The following is a 19,015-nucleotide window of genomic DNA, read 5'->3' as shown; positions in this document are numbered from 1 at the left end:
TTCTGTACATCAGTCTCGTCTATCTCGCCACTCGCCCACATTCTGTCTCTGGCCTGGAAGAACCTCCCTTTTCATATCCAACAGATAATTAATCTCCCTACCTTAATGCCTTACTGAAGGCACATCTCCTCCAAGAGGCCTTCCCTGACTAAGTCCTCATTTCCTCTTTTCCCACTCCCTTCTACATCGCCCTGACTTGCTCCCCTCATTCATTCCCCCTCCCATATCTACAGCACATATGTATATATCTGTAATTTTTTTTTCAGATTAATGCCTGTCTCCCCCTCTAGATTGTAAACTCACTGTAGGCAGGAAATTGTCTGTGATATCGTTGTGGTGTACTCTCTCAGGTAGTTAGTATAGTGCTCTGCACAGGTCAGCGCTCACGAAGTATGATTGATTGACTGATTGATTGAAGCATGTCCTAAGTTTTCTTGGGCCAGAAATTATTTTTGAAACCTTGCACATCATTTTTGAGGAGTTTGGCGGTGTGGCCTAGTGGAAAGCAAACTTGTCAGGGAATCAGGAGACCTGGCCTCAAGTCATGCTGGGTGATTTGATAAAAGTAACTCAACCTCTCTGGACCTCAGTTTCCTCATCTATAAAATGAGAATAAAATGTACCATAAACCCATTTGGGATGAATACTGTGTCCAATCCAATCTTATGTTTAACACTGCATTTAGCATATAGTAAGCACTTAACAAATGTCATACTACAAAAATATCTCAACGTCTGGTTTTCTAGTTAACCTTTGAGTCATTCTTTGTGTATTTTTACTTGTCATTTGGAAGAAGAAGAAAAGAAACACCCTGGTAATAGGATATTAGCCATTTTAAAGGATGGTATCTGTTTTTGGTTTCCTTTCAGCAGTTGATACTTAATTCTTTCATACTGGTCTTTATGGCATTGAAATCACATTATTTCTAGGTATATCAGGCAGTTTATTTAATTAAGTGGTATTAAATGAGTTAATGGTAATATTAGCCTTAGACTTACCCTGGCATTGGTCCACTTCCAGAAAGGCTGTACACTTGGCGAGGATTCAAAAGATACTGAAATTTTCTGTAAATTCTGGAAAGGTGGAAAAGTTTAAGAGGAAAAAAAAAACAAAACACATTTTAGTGCACTAACAATTATCTTTTATTTCCAAACAAATAAATGGGAAAAACACCAAAGGGCACTGAAGCTGAAATTATTTCACATTTGATATTTGAATTTATCCAAATTCTAGATCCCTATACATAGAAAAGTCTGGGCTGAAAGTAATCTTTATAAAACACATACTGAAGGAAATCATAAGAGTTTTCAGAGACCTAAGAAAGCCATCATGAAACACATATTTAGAAACAGTGAAATTTGATTTTCTAGAGAGCTGGCTATAAATATATTTTTTCCCTATAAGCATATTTAAGGCTGGGTAGTTTTGAAAATAGATCGAATGTTTTAGACATAGCTTTTACGCAGATTAAATGTTTTCTCTAAATAAATGCTGGCAATGACTCTCTGCCTTACAAACTACTGGCCAAAATAATACCTAGCAAGAGAATGTCTTTCTACTTGCCTATTTGTGTGATTTTCTTTTTCCTGTTTCCTTTTTAATTGGCCTCGTGCTTTTGTCAAGAATATGATATTTCCATTCCTGGAGGTTCTACCCAAATGTTTACTTTTTCAAAAGTAGAGGAATTTCTAAATGATGCATTGATGGCTTATTATATAATCCACTTTTACAGCCCTTTATCTACACCAATGCTTACTACAGTCTTTGGGACATAATAAATGCTTAACAAATGTCATCACTGTTATTCTTATTGATGAGAGTCGGTCAAGCATCATTCAAAATCTCCTCATATTTAATATTCAATGCTTTGTGTGAAGATAGGTTGTTTTTAAGTACAGCCACCAAATGTGAATAGTATCATTATTATTACTAAAATGTGCTTAATAAATGAGCACTTGCAATGTATTATCCAAGAGAAAGCACTGGGGTAATTGTAAGAAAATCAACAAAGACAGTCTTTAGAACAGTACTTGACACAGAGTAAGCCCTTAAATGCCACTGAAAAAAAAAAAAAAAGCTTTTTTCGGGGAGGACACACCCACAGAATGATGTAAATATATTTCACGCAGAAAAAAGTAAATTAAAATTCAACGATCAAATTTGTCAGTGGTAAAATATGCAGGGAAGCAGTACTCAGAAGGGGCAGGCTTAAAGATATCTCCTCTCCAGGGCAACAATCTTTGGTCACAAACTTCTACAACCTTGTGAAAAGTTATACAGGTTTCATTCTCATGTTAGAAGGTAGCCTCATGTTGGACAGTGAATGTGTCCAACCTGATTAGCTAATGTCCACCCCAGCACAGTGCCTAGAACATAGTAAGCATTTAATAAATACCATTTAAAAAAAAAGGAGGAGAAAAGTCTACCTTAAACACCCAGTAATCTCAATCTCAAACTCTCTCCCTGACTTCTCCCCACTCCACATCCCTCTCTTTCCCTTTATCAATCAATCAGTGGTATTTATTTGAGCACCTAATATCCCTTTCTGCTTCTCTTCTTTTCCATCTCTGTCACTTCCTCTTCCTCTCTTCTTTTTCTGCTTCTCTCTCACTTTCACTCTCTCTTCCTGTTTCTCTTTCTCTCTCTGCCCATGCCTGCTTCTCAGGCACATATTCACACTATGATTTCCAGGACAGCTGTAACATTTAGACATCCTATTGCTATGATATTGCTCTTCATACAGTCCACTCTGCAAACAGATAATTTGACAGCAATTTATCCACAAGCATTGTTGGTGGACAGAGAGCTCAATGTTTGTGATTTCCAATTGCCACCTGATAGAGGGCTGTGAGTGATACCGATTCTGAAAGCAGTCAGATATGCCAGATTGTTCTTGTCTGTCTGTCTCCCCCAATTAGACTGTAAGCCTGTCAAAGGGCAGGGACTGTCTCTGTTACCGATTTGTACATTCCAAGCGCTTAGTACAGTGCTCTGCACATAGTAAGCGCTCAATAAATACTATTGAATGAATGAATGAATGTCTATCATATAGAATCTCGGGCATCTTCAATGTTCCGTAGATCTTCATCTTGGTGAAAAACTAGTTGTGACATGAACATCACAGTGTCACACAACGCGATCCATAACAGTAGGTAGTGTGTACGTTTTTAGCTTGACTATGAGTGACAGTAAGTTAGAGATGGAGAGTCACCTAGTGGATAGAGCACGGGGCTGGAAGTCAGAAGGACCTGGATTCTAAGCCCCACTCTGCCTTTCATCTGCTGTGTGATCTTGGGCAAATTATTTCAGTTCTCGGAAGGAAATCACACATACACACACAAAAACAAAACAAAACAAAGAGACTGTAACACACACACACACACACACACATCTTCAATCTAATGAGAGGTTATAACATTCCAGAAAATTCTTGTTTGAACAAGTGCTTGTTAAAGAGTCATGCAGGTGGGTTAGAACTTAAATCCAAAGTTAATTACATACTCTCCCGCTCCCCTTCCTCTTAGTACAATGGTGTCTGCATTTCCCCTTCCTATAATAAAGGTCTCACTGTGGGCGATACTTTACTATGTCTGTTTTTCACTTGCATACTCAAGTAGAAGTACAAATAATGTGTCTAAGTGAAATGAATCCGCTTACATGACCACAGATATGTTTTCCGTAGATGACTGCCTAGTAGGAATGAGCAGCTGTGACCACCAGGCTTGATGGAAGTTAAGAGACAAAAGATTCTGATAGATCCCAGACAGCCAAAAAGTCATCAGAAGCAGTGTGGTTTAGTGGATAGAGCATGGGCCTGGGAGACAAAAGGACCTGGATTCTAACCCCAGTTCCGCCACTTGTCCGCTCTGCTCCCTGGGCAATCGCTTAACTTCTCTGGGCCTCAGTTACCTCAACTGTAAAATGGGGATTAAATGCCTCTTCTCCCTCCTTACACTGTGATAGGGATAAGTTGTATCTACCCCAGTGCTTATAACAGTGTTTGATGGAACAGCAGCAAGGACAGGAGGGGTGGGAAGATGGTTGATTTTCCGGCAATCACAACCTCATCTTCACCAGTGATTCGTGCATGACTTCTCCAGATTTCTTCCATCAGGCATATTTATTGAGCACGAGCACTTACTCTGTGCAGAGCACTGTACTAACCACTTGGGAGAATGCAACACAACAATATAAAGGCACGTTCCCTGCCCACAACATTCTTATTCTTCCCTCCTCTAGTGCTAACCTTCTCACTGTGCCTCCATCTCACCTGTCTCGCCGCCGACCACTGGCCCACGTGCTGCCTCTGGCCTGGAATGTCCTCCCTCCCCCGATACCACAGACAATTATTCTCCCCTTTAAAGGCTTACTGAAGGCCCATCTCCTCCAAGGGACCTTTCCAGACTAAGCCCCACTTTTTCTCATCCCCCAGTCCCTTCTGCATCGCCCTGACTTCCTCCCTTTGCCCTTCCCCCCGCCTTCCCAGCCCCATACCACTTATGCATATATTTGTCCTTTTATTTATTCGTATTGATGTCTGTCTCCTGCACTCTAGACTGTGAGCTTGTTGTGGGCAGGGAATGTCACTGTTTATTGTTGTATCATACTTTCCCAAGTGCTTAGTTCAGTGCTTTGCACACAGTAAATACTTAATAAATACGAGTGAATGAATGAGGTGCTCATGTCTTGGGTATCCCCGTCATTTCATCCACACAAAACAACTTATTCATCAAGGCTATTCATCTAGATACATTCAATTATATTTCATTGAGCACTTACTGAGTGCAGAGCACTGTACTAAGTGCTTGGGAGAGTGCACTATAACAAGCTTACAGCCTGGATGTATAGTTAATGGCAGCAATTCATAGACCAGAGGCTTAAGCGGAATCTGATATATTCCAAACTAACATTCACAAACAGTAGATCAATTGATCATATTTATTCATGCGTTCATTCATTCAGTGGTATTTATTGGGTGCTTACTGTGTGCTGAGCACTGTACTAAGCACTTGGAAAGTACAATACAGCAATAGAGAGTCAATCCCTGCCCACAACGGTCTTACGGCAAAGCACTGTACTAAGCGGTTGGGAGACTATATCCAGGCACTTACAATCCTAGCACAATCAACACCCATCTTTGGAAACACCATGATTCGAACTGAATCAATCAATCAATCATATTTACTGAGCGCTTGCCTGCTATGTGCAGATCACTGTGCTAAGTTCTTGGGAGAGTACAATTCAACAGCATTAGCTGGCACTGAAGGAACCACATTGACCTTTCCAGCTACACACACACCAATACGTCCAGCCATCATCAATGGAATCATCTTCAAGTACAAGAGACAACAATATGTAATACTAATGTTGGTATTTGTTAAGCGCTTACTATGTGCAGAGCACTGTTCTAAGTGCTGGGGTAGATACAGGGTAATCAGGTTGTCCCACGTGAGGCTCACGGTTAATCCCCATTTTACAGATAAGGTAACTGAGGCATAGAGAAGTGAAGTGACTTGCCCACAGTCACACAGCTGAGAAGTGGCAGAGCTGGGATTCGAACCCATAACCTCTGACTCCCAAGCCCACGCTCTTTCCACTGTGCCACGCTGCTTCTCAATAATGTTGGTATTTGTTAAGCGCTTACTACGTGCAGAGCACTGTTCTAAGCGCTGGGGTAGACACAGGGGAATCAAGTTGTCCCACGTGGGGCTCACGGTCTTAATCCCCATTTTACAGATGAGGTAACTGAGGCACAGAGAAGTTAAGTGACTTGCCCACAGTCACACAGCTGACAAGTGGTAGAGCTGGGATTCGAATCCATGACCTCTAACTCCAAAGCCCATGCTCTTTCCACTGAGCCATGCTGCAGATATGAATATACAAGTATAAAATACTTATATGTAGGTATATATATATATATATATATATACCTTACTTATACATATAAGTATTTTAATTAGAAGGAATTTTTGGTATGCAAATGCATATGGAGTGATGTCTTACTTTTATTCTTCTATTCCCTCTAATTTAGAGTGCAAATTATATAGTCTTGTTCTAATCCTTTGTAAAACTTTATTTATTTTTTTATCCCAAGCCACCTGTACTGAATATCTTTTGTGCTTTGTTTCTTGTTAATGCAGTTAAGGTACCCATAAGAGGGAAAACAATTTAAAAATCATAATTTGAGCTATTGCAGTTGTCTTTATCATGCAAATTAATGTCATATCTCTATGAATATTGGGACTATCTTGTTTAATAATGTGGTATCTATATTTCCAAGGGAAAAAACTCTCTCTTCAAAGGCATAGTTATTCCAAACCACCATTTACTAAAAATAACTGGTTTTGTTTGTGGCAATAAGGGCACAGCTTAATGCTGATAAAGAAAGACTAAATTACTGAGGAGAAATTTATTCTTTTTGTTGAGTGCCAGTGGATGGAAAAACTCATTGAATAAGGTGTAAAAATCAGAAAGCCAAGCAAATACAAGAAGTGAAAATGAACTTTTGAGGAATTAGGAGTTAAAACAAGGTTGCATTCACAAAAAGTTCCCTAATCAATTGTTTGAGGAAGTAACTACATAACTTAAATATCGGTGACCATTTTGGTCCCGCCCATGATAGCGGCTCCTTCTTCTCCTCGTGCAGGTGACTTTCCACACAGTCTCTTCCTGCACAGGCAGATATCGTCAAACCTCATCTGCCTCCTGAAATATTCGCGTCCTCATTGTGGGGGAAGAGAGGGACACACAGAGAGTTAAGCAATATGGTGTAGTGGATAGAGCCCGGGCCTGAGAGTCAGAAGGACCTGGATTCTAATTCTGGCTCCATCACCTATCTCCTCTGTGACCTTAGGCAGTCACTTCACTTCTCTGTGGCCTTAGTTCAACTGCAAAATGGTGATTGAGACTAGGTACCCCAGATGGGACTGAGACCAACCCGATTTGATTTTACCATTCAGATGCTTAGTACAATGCCAGGCACATTGTAAATGCTTAACAAATACCACAGTTATTATTATTAGTCAACTCCTCTTGCCTTGGAAACGACTCCTCCTTCCTCTCTCCCCGAACTATGCACCTCAGTGTGCCACGGCAAGGAGTGGGAGGACATTTCTACATTCCTGACTGGGCCCTGTATGGGGCATCTCAGCACTTGCAGTACCTCAGGGATCGGCTCACCCCAAATCTACCATCTCTCCATTTAATAATAATAATGATAATGGTGGGATTTAAGTGCTTACTATGTGTAAAGCACTGTTCTAAGCACTGCGGGGGATACAAGGTGATCATGTTGTCCCTCGTGGGGCTCGCAGTTTTAATTCCCATTTTACAGATGAGGTAACTGCGGCACAGAAAAGTGAAATGACTTGCCCAAAGCCACACAGCTGGCAAGTGGTAGAGTCGGGATGAGAACCCACGACCTTTGACGCCCAAGCCCGGGCTCTTTCCACTGAGCCACGCTGTTATATGTGAATCCACTTGCAACATTACACTCATAGCTAAAATTAGAAACATTCAAGCTGTGTTCAATAACTGTTACAATTACCTGCAATTCTTCCTAACCCAGTGGCAATAGAAAAATTCACTGAATATAATAATAATTTTGGTATTCATTAAGCACTTACTATGTGCCCAACACTGTACCAGGCGCTGGGGTAGATACAAGATAATCAGATTGGCCGCGGTGCCTGTCCCACATAGGGGACCCAGTCTTAATCCCCATTTTACAGATGAGGTAACTGAGACCCACTGAAGTTAAGTGATTTATTCATTCATTCAATCATATTTATTAAGCGCTTACTGTGTGAGGAGCACTATACTAAGCACTTGGGAAAGTGCAATACGACAATAAAGGGTGACAATCCCTGCACACAATGAGCTCACAGTCTAGAGGTGTGGGAAGCAGATAAGTACAAATAAACAGATATTAATATAAATAAAAAATACAGATATATACAAAAGTGCTGTGGGGCAGAGAGAGGGGACAAGAACAAAGGGAGTGAGTCAGGGAGAAGCAGAAGAGAGTGGGAGTTGAGGAAAAGTGGGGCTTAGTTTCAGGAAGGCCTTTTGGAAGAGATGTGCCTTCAATAAGGCTTTGAAGTGGGGTGGGGGGACTGTAATTGTCTGTCAGATTTGAGGAGGGAGGGCATTCCAGGCCAGAGGCAGGATGGATAGGGGTTGATGGTGAGATATCTGAGATCTAGATACAAATCACACAATAATCAGATCCAGTTCCTGTCTCGTGTGGAGGTCACAGTCAATTTTACAGCATCCTAAACCGTTCTTAAGGATGTCACCCTGTAGGTGCACAAAAACACATCCTGAGTGTCACCAAGGAAACACAACCTCCCTTTACCCCTTCCATAGGTTCTCTAATCGAAGTAGGTCTTGGCCTACTTTGAACGGAGTCACCGGGCAACAGGGTCGGCCCTGGCAACGGTGCCCATCAAGGGCCGCATTGCCTGGCAACCTGAAGAAAGCCCTCTTCTGCACACCTAACGACAGGGCCCAACGAAGCCTGCATGCCCCCACACTGGGATGGACCAAGGGCTGCATCGCCTGGCAACGGAATGGGATCATTTTACTGCACATCTTAACGACAAGTCTAACCAGGGCCTGCATTTCTAGGTAGCGTGACTGGAATACTTTGCTTCACACTAGGAAGGGGCCAAGGATCAGCACTGGGAGGCAGCACCGGTGTCAGAGTCCTTAGTGGCCTAGTGGGTATCAGCGTGGCTCAGTGGAAAAGAGCCTGGGCTTCGGAGTCAGAGGTCATGAGTTCGACTCCCGCCTCTGCCACTTGTCAGCTGTGTGACTGTGGGCAAGTCACTTCACTTCTCTGTGCCTCAGTTACCTCATCTGTAAAATGGGGATTAACTGTTAGCCTAATGTGGGACAACCTGATTACCCTGTATCTCCCCCAGTGCTTAGAACGGTGCTCTGCACATAGTAAGCGCTTAACAGATACCAACATTATTAGAGCCCAGGCCTGGAAATCACAAGGGCTTGGGTTCTAATTCCAGCCCCGCCACTTGTACCTGTCTGCTTTATGATCTTTGGCAAGTCACTTCACTTCTCTGGGCCTCAGTTCCCTCTTCCATAAAATGGAGATTAAGACTGTGAGTCCCATGTGGGACAGGGACTGTGTCCAACCTGATTACCTTGTATCTGGCTCAGTACTTAGAACAGTGCTGGGCACATGAGCGTTTAACAACTAAACTTCTCACTCTTGCCTGTCTCGCCTCTGACCCCTAGCCCATGTCCTGTCTCTGGCCTGGTACACCCTCCTTCTTCAAATCCCACAGACAGTGACTCTTCCTCCTTTCAAAGCCTTATTGAAGGCCCATCTCCTCCAAGAGGCTTCCCCAGAACAAGCCCCACTTTTCCTCATCTCCCATTCCCTTCTGCATCACCCTGACTTGCTCCCTGTACTCTTCCTCCCTCCCAGTCCCACACCACTCACGTACATATCTGTCATTTTATTCACATGTACTGATGTTTGTTTCCCCTCTCTAGAGTGTGGGCAGATAATATCACTGTTTATTGTTGTACTGTAGTTTCCCAAGCGATTAGTAGAGTGCTCTGCACACAGTAAGTGCTCGATAAATATGACTGAAAGAATGGATGGGTCTTATGACCCGGGATTTAAAGTTCAGTTGCCTCCAGACCCTCCAAATGGAACTGACGCCATCAAGATGTGCTTTGCATATAAACCCTGCAGAGTTCTGTAACCCTTGGAGGCTACACTCTCTGCAGATTGAGAGCAAGGTCAATATTTAATATCACTATGATGCCTTCTATATCTCCATAAAGGGATGGGGCTGGAGACAGAGAAGAAAACATTTTTATTTTCAGCCTACCCTTTCAGGTTACAGATAAGGCTGTACTGTTTGATGTATCTTCTTGTTCAGCAAATAGGGTCAGCGAGCACTGTATCTCCTTTAAGACTAGCCTTGGGGAAATGATAATGTTGAAACCATGATCAGCCTTTCTGTGTCCATGCAGCGTGGCTCAGTGGAAAGAGCATGGGCTTTGGAGTCAGGGCTCATGAGTTCGAATCCCAGCTCTGCCACTTGTCGGCTGTGTGACTGTGGGCGAGTCACTTAGCTTCTCTGTGCCTCAGTTCCCTCATCTGTAAAATGGGGATTAAGACTGTGAGCCTCACGTGGGACAACCTGATTCCCCTATGTCTACCCCAGCGCTTAGAACAGTGCTCGGCACATAGTAAGCGCTTAACAAATACCAGCATTATTATTATTATTATTATGGGATGAAGCTAGTGATCTGGGGATTATTTTAATAGCAAGATCTTTAACGCCAAATGCAGCTAAGAGGAAATAAAAGTAGAACATTTTCTGGGCCACAGTAAGTTTCATCACCTCCAAATGATGGGAAGGTAAATATTCCAAAACATACGTTTTTAAAAAACATAAATAAAATGATAATTTTGTAATAGAAATGCACAACATTAATAGCTATTCATTTAATAGTATTTATTGAGCGCTTATCATAAGCATTTTATCCTACATTTCCAATGCCTTCAACTGCACCTGAACCAAGGAAAAAAGTAAAAAATGAATCCATACCTTTCTCCTTGTTTCCCTCCACTTTTGGGGTTGACAAATACTAAAAGTGGATGAGTGCCTGGGACGGGAGTGATCTAGAAGAAAAATTGGACATGGTCACATTAGATTATAAACTCCGAAGGCAGCGAAAGTATATTCTGCTTCTATCAATCAATGGTCAACTGGCATTCTTGATCACTTACTCATTCATTCATTCAATCATAATTAATGAGTGCTTATTGTGTATTAAGCACTTGGGAAGTACAATTCAGCAATAAAGAGAGACGATCCCTGTCCACACTGGGCTTACAGTCTAGAAGCAGGGAGAGAGACATCAAAACAAGTAAACAGGCTTCATTATAAATAAATAGAATTATAGATATGGCCATAAATACACAAGTGCTGTGGGGCATAGGGGTAGAGCAGAGGGAGAGAGTCGGGGCGATAGGGATGGGAGGAGGAGCTGAGGAAAAGGGGGCTGAGTCTGGGAAGGTCTCTTGGAGTCTTACTGTGCAGTCAGCACTTACTGTGTGCAGAGTACTATGCTAAGCATTTGGGAGTGTATAATACGGCTATCAATAGATACTGGGCAAGTCACTTAACTTCTCTGTGCCTCAGTTCCCTCATCTGTAAAATGGGGATTAAGAATGTGAGCTACATGTGGGACAACCAGATTACCCTGTATCTATCCCAGCGCTTAGAACAGTGCTCTGCAGATAGTAAGCGCTTGACAAATACCAACATTATTATTATTATTATTATTCCCTGTCCATAGTGAGCTTATAGTCTATTTAAATTTTCCTATATGCTGACTATAGAGCCATGTATTCAGGAGATCCCCAACTGAATGATTGATTTAGAGTTGGTAAATCTTTAAATCTCTTACTTCTAAATGCAGGTACCTATCGATTGTCTAAGTTAATCGTTGATGGAGATAAGATGGATAATTGCAATCCTCCTCTAATTCCTAAACCTTATTTTGGCCATCCATTCATCCGCCTCCTCCCACTAAACCCTTTCCCAATTGAATGAATTATAATTTCACCTCTCCTCTGATGGAGATCCTTTGAGGCAGTGAAATGGCGGATGGGGGAAAAGCGATTAGGGAAGTAATGAGAAGAAGCAAGGTGAATCCGTAAAAAGGAGTCTGAATAACCCATCAATCTGCCCCAGAATAGCAAAGCATTTGCTAGCTAAAGTTTTGAAAATAGGATACGACCAAAAGACTAAGGTACTGTAGTATGTCTACCTCCGCAGCGTGGCCTAACGGATAGAGCATGGGCCTTGGAATCAGAAGGATCCGGGTTCCAATCCCGGTTCCGCCACATGTCTGCTGGATTAACTTCTTTGGGCCTCAGTTATCTCATCTGTACACTGGGGATCAAGAGTGTGAGCCTCATGTGGGACAGGGACAGTGTCCAAACTGATTAACTTATATCTACCCCAGATTAGAACAGCTCTTGGCACATAGTAAGTGCTGAACAAGTACCATAATTGCTCATTATTATTACTCTTATACCCTGAGCACCAAATACTTAGTACAGTAAACTGCACACATTGTGTGCAGTAAGTAACATTGGTTGACTGATTCATTTAGACACAAGTTGGTTACTCTCCCCCAGATGAGCAGCAGAGGCTTGAATTTGAATAATTTCCTTGACTTTATGGTAAGTGTTTGTCTCTCTTCAGTTTAGCCTCCAAGTCTACACAAGAGCTCCGCAGTCCTACCTTGGTTTGGCTTGATGTGACCACACCTAAAAATTCTCTTCTTTTGACATATAATTTGAGACTGTGGTTAAACCAGGAATACTACAACCAGAAATATCAGCATGCCCTAGTGGAAAGAAGCCAGGCCTGGAATTTGGAGGACCTGGTTTCTAATCCCTGCTTTGCCTCTTGCTTGCTGAGTGACCATGGGCAGCGTGGCTCTGTGGAAAGAGCCTGGACTTCGGAGTCGGGGTCATGGGTTCGACTCCCGGCTCTGCCACTTGTCAGCTGTGTGACTCTGGCCAAGTCACTTCACTTCTCTGTGCCTCAGTTACCTCATCTATAAAATGGGGATTAACTGTGAGCCTCAAGTGGGATAACCTGATTACCCTGTATCTACCCCAGCGCTTAGAGCAGTGCTCTGCACATAGTAAGCACTTAACAAATACCAACATTATTATTCACTTCTCTGTGCCTCAGTTTCATTATCTGTAAAATGATAACTGCATCTGATCTGATGATTTTGTATCTGTACGATGCTTGGCACATAGTAGGGACTTCACAGAAACTACAGTTGGAATTATTATCATCCTCTCCAACTCCCACCCCTCATTACAGCCAGTTGATGGGTAATGGGGCAAGAGTCCCCTAGCTTCAGTGTAGTTACAGCCAGAAAATTTCTAAACTACCCCAGCCTGACTGGCCTCTGGAAGTACAGGAACCCTCATCCAGAGTTGTGAGTTTATATATATATAAGAAGCAGCCTGGCTCAGTGGAAAGAGTCTGGGCTTGGGAGTCAGAGGTGGTGGGTTCTACTCCCGGCTCTGCCACTTGTCAGCTGCGTGACTTTGGGCAAGTCACTTAACTTCTCTGTGCCTCAGTTCCCTCATCTGTAAAATGGGGATTAACTGTGAGCCTCACGTGGGACGACCTGATTACCCTGTATCTACCCCAGCGCTTAGAACAGTGCTCAGCACATAGTAAGCGCTTAACAAACACAAACATTATTATTAGTCCCTATAAACCACTCAAACAGGGAAGGAGAAAATACTCCAACACATCACACGGTCAGTGACTACCAACCAACCGATCAATCAGTGGTAGGTATTGAGCACTTACTGCATGCAGGACATAGTACTAAGTACGTGAGAGAGTAAAATACAACAGAAGTGGTTCCCTGCCCAAAAGGGGTTTACAGTGACAGTTTCATTGTCCACAGACTTGACTGTAGTGATTGTATGATTTGGTACTTAATCTGGAGTAATGGTTCCTCTTTGAATAATGATAATTGTGACTTGGGTAAGCACTTATTAAGTGCCTGACACTGTACTAAATGCTGGGATAGAGAGAAGAGAATCAGGCCCCACATGAGGCTCACGGTCCAAGGAGGAGGAAGAACAGGTATAGAATCCCAATTTTGCAGAAGAGGGAACTGAGAGAAGTTAAGTGACAAGGACTTAAAAATTGTCATTAAAAAAAAAGGCCACAGCAGATATCTGATGGACCAGGGTTAGAACCCAGGTCCAATGATGCCAAGGTCTGTATTCTTTCCCCTAGGCCACCTTGCTTCTCGAATTGACATACCCATTGACTGTTATCATCATCATCATCATGAGTGGTATTTATTGAACATTTATGTGCAGAACACTCTATTAAATGGGTAAGTAGAATATCTGAAATTTTATTGTTATTGTTTTGGCTTTTTATCCTATTTGTTAAGTGTTTACTACGTGCCAGGCACTGTCCTAAGCACTGGCGTAGATACAAACTACTCAGGATAGACACAGTCCATTTCTCACATAGAGCTCACAGTCTGAAAGCCCATTTTACAGATGAGGTAACTGAAGTCTAGAGAGTTAAGTGACTTGCCCAAGGTTACACAGCAGACAGGGATTGGAACCCAGGTTCTTCTGACTCCCAAGCCTGTGCTCCAACCACTAGACCATGCTACTTCTCTATTTCTTCCTAGTTCCTAATTCTTCCTAATTCCCCACTTTTCCCCTTTATCTTTCTTCCTAAAAAAAAGTTCCCTTTCTGATTCCCTTTCTTCTGGCCTCTTCTGGAGGTTAGAAGAGAAATAAGGAAGTATGGAAAGGAGCACTTAGATTGGAGAAGCAGTGATGAAAACTCCAGCCCTTCTTAAGAGGCTGCACTGGCTTTTGCTTATTTCCCTCCTCAACACCTAACTCCTTCAAAGCTCTTCACTCTCCTCCACTTGCCCTTTCGTTCCTGCCACCTACTCTCCTCCGACTCTCTGCACAAGTGGATCGGCGGGCCCGAAATACTCGTTCCTTCCTTCTTCTCAACATTAACTTTACTCTTTTTCTTTGAAAACCCCTTATGAAAGCCGTCGACTGTAAAAACATGACTTCATTCACTCTTCCGTTCCCGACAACAGGGCAAGAAGGGTTAGAAAATTATGAAGATGGAAGAGAATACAATTTCCCGTTATGTCTCTCCAACTTGTTTTGTACCGGAGAGCAAACCGATCTAGAGCAGGGCCATTCATTTAGCTTTGATTCAGGTAGAGTGGATGTAGCAAATTTAGATAACTCCGTATTGAAAATCAGAATAGTAGTTTTTGTTGAGCGGTGGGATAGGTACATTTTAATCAGGTCAGACACAGTCCCTGTCCCCCATGGAGTTCCATCCTGAGGAACAGAGAGGACAGGAATATCAATCCCCATTTTACAGATGAGGTAACTGAAGCCCAAAGAAGTTAAATGACTTTCTCCAAGTCACATGACATCAAGTGATGGAGCTGAGATTAGAACCCAGGTCCTCTGACTCCTGGGCCTGTGTCCTTTCCACTAGCCCTTGGTACTTCTCACTCAAATGGGTCATTAGAGAAACATAGAGCATTCAAATTCGTGCAAACCTGACATACGGAATCTGGAGCAATACAACAGCCCTCAATAAATATTATGAGACAAGTCATATCTTCCCTCCCAAACCCTGTCCTCTCCCTGACTTCCCTGTCACTGTGGAGGGCACTACCATCCTTCCCATCTCACAAGCCTGCAACCTTGGTGTCATCCTTGACTCTGCTCTCTCATTCACCCCACAATCCAATCTGTCACCAAAACCTGCCCGTCTCAACTTCACAACATCGCCAAGATCCGCCCTTTCCTCTCCATCCAAAAGGCCATCGTACTGGTACAACCTCTCATGATATTCCGACTGGATGATTTTGTCAGCCTCCTCTCGGATCTCCCATCCTCCTATCTCTCTCTTTACTTCATTCCGTTGCCCCGATTATCTTTCTACAGAAGCGCTCTGGCCATGTTACTCCCCTCCTCAAAAACCTCCAGTGGTTGCCTATCAACCTTTGCATGAAGGAAATACTCCTCACGGTCGGCTTTAAAGCTGTCCATCCCCTTGCCCCTCTTACCTCACCTCCCTTCTCTCCTTCTACAGCCCACACCGTACACTCCGCTCCTCTGCCGCTAATCTTCTCTCGGTGCCTCGTTCTCACCTGTTCCACCGTTGACCACTGGCCCACGTCCTACCGCTGTCCTGGAATGCCCTCCCTCCTCAGATCCGCCAAACTGACTCTCTTCCTCCCTTCAAAGCCCTACTGAGAGCTCACCTCCTCCAGAAGGCCATCCCAGACTGAACCCTCTCTTTCCCTCTGCTCCTCCTCCCCTCCCCATTTCCCCTACTCGCTCCCTCTGCTCTACCTCCTTCCCCTCCCCACAGCACTGGTGTATATTCATATATATTATTACTTTATTTTATTAATGGTGTATATATATAGATTCTATTAATCTAATTTTGATTCTATTAATGCCTGACTACTTCTTTTGTTTTGCTTTCTGTCTCCTCCTTTTAGAACGTGAGCCCGTTGTTGGGTAGGGATTGTCTCTATCTGTTGCCAAATTGTACATTCCAAGCGCTTAGTACAGTGGCCTGCACACAGTAAGCGCTCAATAAATTTGACTGACCGAATGAATGAAAGTACAAGATCATCATGGACAAGAAATGGGTTTTCTGCATATCTTGGACTTCCCAAGTACCTAGTATATTGCATCACACTCTGTGCATGCTTGCTCAACAGATAGATAGCATTACAACCTCTATTATAGGAGGAAAGTTTGCTACGAAAATGTTAAGGTCATGTTTAACCACTCCTCAAAAAACTCCAGTATTTGCCCATCTACCTCTGCATCAAACAAGAACTTCTCACCATTGGCTTTAAAGGAGTCAATCACCTTGCGCGCTCCTACCTCACCGGGCTACTCTCCTACTACAAGCCAGCCTGTACACTTCTCTCCTCTAATGCTAACCTTCTCACTAGGCCTTGATCTCGCCTATCTCGCCGCCGGCCCCTCAGACACATCCTGCCTCTGGCCCGGAATGCTCCCTCCTCAAATCTTACACATAGTTACTGTCCCCCGCTTCAAAACCTTACTGAAGGCACATCTCCAAGAAACCTTCCCTGACTAAGCTCCCCCTTCCTCATCTCTTACTTCCCTCTGCATCACCCTGACTTACTCCTTTTGTTCGTGCCCACTTCCCTCTGCATCACCCTGACTTATTCCTTTTGTTCTTGCCCCCGCCCAGCCCCACAGCACTTATGCACATAACAGTAATTTTTTTCATTTATTTTAACGTCTTTGTCTCCACCTCTCTAGATTGTAAGCTCGTTGTGGGCAGCGAAGGTGTCTGTTTATTGTTGTATTGCACTCTCTCAAGCACTTAATACGATGAGCTGCACACAGTAAGCGCTCACTCACAATGATCGAATAAATGAAATGAATCCAAATGTCTGGTTTTCATTCCTGAAGTTTGCCAGGTTCTGTTTTGGAAAAGGGATTCATGAAAATGTCTTGCTAAAATATCTCCAAGGGTTCAACCCTGGAAAACAACAGTGAGGACAATGCAGTATTTCAGAACTGATGAGGTCAAGCCTGGGCCACATCAATATTGGCAAACAAAACATATGAGGGGGACAAATCTTATCAGACGTTTCTTAACATAAATGCCTTAACCACCGCCAACCTTGTCCTAGCAAACATATTTGAAAATATTTCAGACCTCTTCATCTCTTAATTGTACTTTTTTTAAATTTTCTTTCCCAACCATCGCAGGACAGGCTCACTTGAAAGGTACTGACGTGCAAGAAGAAAGTGAGGATATATTTATCACATTGTATGTGTCACTAAATGAGAGGGTGATGCTAAGGGTGCTGGGAAAATGGAATTCAAAGCAACCCTGTAAAATGACAGAAGTGGTCAGTAGGAAGAAATAGGAGTACACTTTGGGGGGGATCAAAATAAATCACACAGAATGAAGGATAGGGAAAGTTCAACTAATCCGATAGGATGTGGGGAAGTCACAGTCAACCAAGAGTTGAATAAGAAGCATCTCAGAGTTATTCTTAAAAGCCAACATGAATCCAGTATATAATAACGGAAATGCGAGAGGATTATGGTAACAAGCATTGGTTAATACTTTTTTCATGGCATTTGTTAAGTCCTTCTTATGTGCCAGGCACTGGACCAAGCACTGGGGTAGATATTCATTCATTCAATCAGATTTATTGAGCTCTTATTGTGTGCAGAGCACCATACTAAGTGTTTGGGAGAGTATAATACAACAATAAACATACGCATTCCCTGCCCACAACCAGCTTATAGTCTAGATGGCAAGTTGACAGTCTAGATATAAGAGTACCTATGGACTTAATCTCCATTTCACTGATGAGGTAACTGTGGCACAGAAAAGTTAAGTGAACTGTCAAGATCACACAACATGGCTCAGTGGAAAGAGCACGGACTTGGGAGACAGAAGTCATGGGTTCAAATCCCGGCTCTGCCACTTGTCAGCTGTGTGATTGTGGGCAAGTCACTTCACTTCTCTGGGCCTCAGTTCCCTCCTCTGTAAAATGGGGACTAAGACTGTGAGCCTCATGTGGGACGACCTGATTGCCCTGTATCTACCCCAGCGCTTAAAAGAGTGCTCTGCACATAGTAAGCGCTTAACAAATACAAACATTATTATTATATGTGCTGATGCTGGGATTAGAATCCAGGTCCTCCAACTCCCAAGCCCGTGCTCTTTCCACTAGGCAACACTGCTTCTTCTCTGCTCTCCAATAGCCTGGCCTGTCTTGGATCACTGCTCAATTTTGGTGAAAAAACAGAAGGTCCCCAGAAGACCAACCAAAAGAATTAAGGGGATAGAAAATATTCCCTTTGAGATTGGTTAAAGGAATCAAAGTCATTCAGGCCTGGAGAAGAGAAGACATGAGTGTGACAGAAAAGGTCTTCAAATGCAGCAAGAGACTTTCTGAGGGAGCTGTTGGTCACGTGACCACACCCACAAAGATTTAAAAGAAGGAACAGGATTGAGTTGAAGCGGGAGCGAATGCATGGCCCTAAAGAGAAGCACCTTGAGAGTAACTGAACTAGAATTTGGAAAAGGAAAGTCAAGGAGTCACCTTCTCCGGAGGACTTTTAAACCATCTATCCTGGGAAATTTCTTGAGATGCTCTATGGATCTTTGATTCTTCTTTTGTAGGAATTTCAATAAGATGAACATGTGGAAAGGACCCGAGGAATAACCCTCCCCAACATCCAATGGCAAAAGCCCTAATATTGTGAATAATAAATAGCTCCGCTACTCTCTACCATGGTTGCTGAAGCCAATAAACTAAAAAAAAAAATGTCAGATAGATATTCTCTTCTCCTAAAAACAACCCACTAGGTACTGAAATCACTTCAATACAGGCTTCATGTTCA

At 42.9% G+C, this 19,015-nt stretch overlaps 1 protein-coding gene across 6 annotated transcripts in view; it reads right to left on the bottom strand.

The window, feature by feature from the left end:
* Nucleotides 1–19,015, bottom strand: part of DGKB (diacylglycerol kinase beta) — a 609,664-nt gene that overhangs the window by 374,569 nt on the left and 216,080 nt on the right. For all 6 annotated transcript variants that reach the window (XM_039912948.1, XM_029070029.2, XM_029070032.2 and 3 more), the window contains 2 exons: nt 10,587–10,660; nt 999–1,073 (listed from right to left, as the gene is read on the bottom strand). In XM_039912948.1, coding sequence (XP_039768882.1) covers nt 999–1,073; nt 10,587–10,660 — 149 coding nt within the window. The remainder of the gene's footprint in view (nt 1–998; nt 1,074–10,586; nt 10,661–19,015) is intronic.

The sequence above is a fragment of the Ornithorhynchus anatinus genome, chromosome 8 (genome assembly GCF_004115215.2).
Source record: "Ornithorhynchus anatinus isolate Pmale09 chromosome 8, mOrnAna1.pri.v4, whole genome shotgun sequence".
Taxonomy (NCBI): domain Eukaryota; kingdom Metazoa; phylum Chordata; class Mammalia; order Monotremata; family Ornithorhynchidae; genus Ornithorhynchus; species Ornithorhynchus anatinus.
This window is presented reverse-complemented; position numbering and strand designations above follow the sequence as displayed.